This window comes from Myotis davidii, unplaced genomic scaffold (genome assembly GCF_000327345.1).
Source record: "Myotis davidii unplaced genomic scaffold, ASM32734v1 scaffold2707, whole genome shotgun sequence".
NCBI classification, from domain to species: Eukaryota; Metazoa; Chordata; class Mammalia; order Chiroptera; family Vespertilionidae; genus Myotis; species Myotis davidii.
In genome coordinates this window covers 192,082-195,181 of record NW_006297818.1, presented here as the reverse complement: position 1 = coordinate 195,181, position 3,100 = coordinate 192,082, and the positions used below count along the sequence as shown (strand labels likewise).

The 3,100-nt window shown below is 52.4% G+C and overlaps 1 protein-coding gene across 1 annotated transcript in view; it reads left to right on the top strand.

Moving 5' to 3' along the window:
* LOC107184634 (ADAMTS-like protein 3) overlaps positions 1-2,004 on the top strand; it is a 25,751-nt gene extending 23,747 nt beyond the window's left edge. Inside the window, exons 4-5 of the mRNA XM_015570384.1 lie at positions 1,272-1,454; positions 2,000-2,004. Coding sequence (XP_015425870.1) covers positions 1,272-1,454; positions 2,000-2,004 — 188 coding nt within the window. The remainder of the gene's footprint in view (positions 1-1,271; positions 1,455-1,999) is intronic.
* The last annotated feature ends 1,096 nt before the right edge of the window (positions 2,005-3,100 follow it).

Below are 3,100 nucleotides of genomic sequence, written 5' to 3'. Positions count from 1 at the left end.
ATGTGGGTTTTCATCATATAGTGGATGTGAGTGGCTGTGATTCGAGGTCTTGGTCAGAATCCCTTCACCGCCGCCCCCTTCCCCCCCAAAAAGGACCCTCTCTCCAGAAAAATACATTTGCCCATGAAATCTTTTTTATTTAATCTATTCTTATTGATTTAAGAGAAGAAGGGAGAGGGAGAAAGAGAAACATCCATGATGAGAGCGAATCATGGATCGGCTGCCTCCTGCACGCCCCACACTGGGGATGGAGCCCACACCCGGGCCTGTGCCCTTGACCGGAATCGAACCCGGGACCCTTCGTTCCACAGGCCAACGCTCTACCCATTTTGCCACACCGGCTAGGGCTACAGTGTGGAATTTTTCATGGGGCTCCCAAGAATGAAGGGAAGTTGTTCTTGAGCAGTGACTATTTTATTGTATTTTTTAAACCCTTCAGTCCACAGGCTGACGCTCTACCCGCTTTGCCACACTGGCTAGGGCTACAGTGTGGAATTTTTCGTGGGGCTCCCAAGAATGAAGGGAAATTGTTCTTGAACGGTGACTATTTTATTTTATTTTTTAAATATATTTTATTGGGTTGTTTTTTTTTACAGAGAGGAAGGGAGAGGGACAGAGAGCTAGAAACATGGATGAGAGAAACATCGATCAGCTGCCTCCTGCACGCCCCCCACTGGGGATGTGCCCGCAACCCAGGTACATGCCCTTGACCGCAATCGAACCCGGGACCCTTGAGTCCGCAGGCCGGCGCTCTATCCACTGAGCCACACGGTCAGGGCTACAGTGACTATTTCAAAGACACCCCAGAGGTGTGGACATTGTGCCCCCCACACTTTCCAGCCAGATCTGAACTCTTCCCAACCCCCCAACACGCGCCCTCCACAAACAGTCTCAGCTTCAGCCAACAGAGCGTTGAGTCAGAGCTGATCGCGTTGGGGGAAATAGCCCGTTTTTGAGGTTAGACAAATACGTTTAAAATGTTTCCTGCATCTCATTTTATTTTTTAAAATATATTTTTATTGATGTCAGAGAGGAAGGGAGAGGGAGAAAAAGAGAGAAACATCCATGATGAGAGAGAATCATGGACCGGCTGCCTCCTGCACGCCCCCCGCTGGGGATCGAGCCCCCAACCCGGGCCTGTGCCCTGAGCGGGAATCGAACCCTGACCTCCTGGATCACAGGTCGACGCTCAGCCACGGAGCCGCCGGCTGCCGTGGGCCTGTTCTTAAAGGCATCTATCTACCTGCGCCCTGTTTGCTTCCATCCCACAGGCGTCCCCCGGCCCACGGTGAGCTGGGTGAAGAGAGGCGGGCCGCTGGGGGACAACATCTCCGTGCTCCCCAATGGGTCCCTGCTGCTACAGAACGTCTCCCGGCAAAACAAAGGCACCTACGTCTGCAGGGCCTCCAGCGCGCTGGGGAAGGCGGCGGCCACGTCCGTGCTGCACCTGCTGGGTAAGTGTCCCGTCCGGACTGGGCTTGGCGGGACCCTTCAGTCCGCAGGCTGACGCTCTATCCACTGAGCCACACCAGCCAGGGCTTTCCATTGACTTTTAGGGGGAGTGGGAGGGAGGGGGAGAGACAGAGAAAGAAATCAACATGAGAGAGACGCACCGATCTCTTGCCTCCTGCCCGCGCCCCATGCAGGGCCAGGATGGAGCCTGCAACCCAGATACATGCTCTTGACGGAATTCGAACCCGGGACCCTTTGGTCTGCAGGCCCGCGCTCTAGCCACTGAGCTGCACGGGCCAGGGCAGAGCTGCTCGCCTCTTAGAAGGCGTAACTTTCCGCCTGAGAATCTAAGCTGGGGTACGAATGCTCCCCGCGGAATTGAGACCCACACGTTCGGCCTGGACACCCGCTTCCCTCCTGACCGTGACTGACCGGACCTTCCCCACTCGCTGGGGAGTCCCGGCCTTCCCCTTGCTCCTCCCCTGTGCATGCCTCCGGCCCTTGCCTCCCCCCACCAGGTCTTCTGGGTTCAACTTGTTCTCTCCAGATTGAAACATTTGTATTGTTAACCAGAGGCCCGAGGCATGAAAATTCGTGCAAGCGTCGGCCTTCCTTCCCCCGGCTGCCGGCACCGGCTTCCCTCCTGCACCTGGACCCGGGCTTCCGTCCTCCTGCCAGGCCCCAGCTTCGTCAGGAAGGACGTCCGGAATGACGTCCGGAAGATGTCCGGTCTAATTAGCATACTAGTATTACCCTTTTTTGATTATAGATCCTCACCCGAGGATATTTTTAGAGAGAGTGGAGGAGAGAGGGGGAGACAGAGAGAAACATCGATGGGTTGCCTCCTGCACACGCCCTGACCAGGAATTGAACGTGTGGCACTTCGGTCGATGCTCTAACCACTGAGCAACAGTGCCCAAGGTGTAGAGCTCATCCTAAAGCCTTTACTTGATAAATTATGAGTAAAACCAGTGGAGAGACAAAGGAAAATAAGATTAGAGAGACAGACAATGTCAAAATTAAGAAAATTATCTAGAAGAGTGCTTGGCCTCCAGTGGGCCCTGAGGAAACAGATATACATGATTGAGATGGAATAAAGGAAAAGCATAAGAATAATTCATTCAAAAGATCTTTAAGATCAAATAATACGCCATCAACTGTCTAAACCAGTTTGAACTTGAAACAATACAATCTCCTTTTATGCCACCAGATAAGAGTGCAAGAAGGTCCCTCCTCCCTCCACACTCACCAGAATTAGCATCCTTTTACTTAATTTCTTAGGCATGATTGTAGATTTAATGACCTGAAAAACATCTTTTCTGGCCGAGTGGTGTCTATTCCATTTGGGGCTATGGTCCGAGGGCCCACCCTGGTCACCGTTCCCACAGTTATTACCACCGGTTCATGAGGGAAATGGGGTTTAAAGGACCCCACTTGCAGGGAGCCAATGGGGGAAAGGGGACATGTCATACCTCCAACAATCAAGAAGTATTTACAGTAAATAAAGTAAATACAGTGAAGAATAAATGCATTAATTAAACAAAAGTAAAAAATGAAGGACCCCTTTGTGCTCTGTGATGGCTGACTCTGTGCACGAGACACAGACAGGCTACACAGCGGAAGAGCTGGGGTGGGGTGGGGGTGCAGG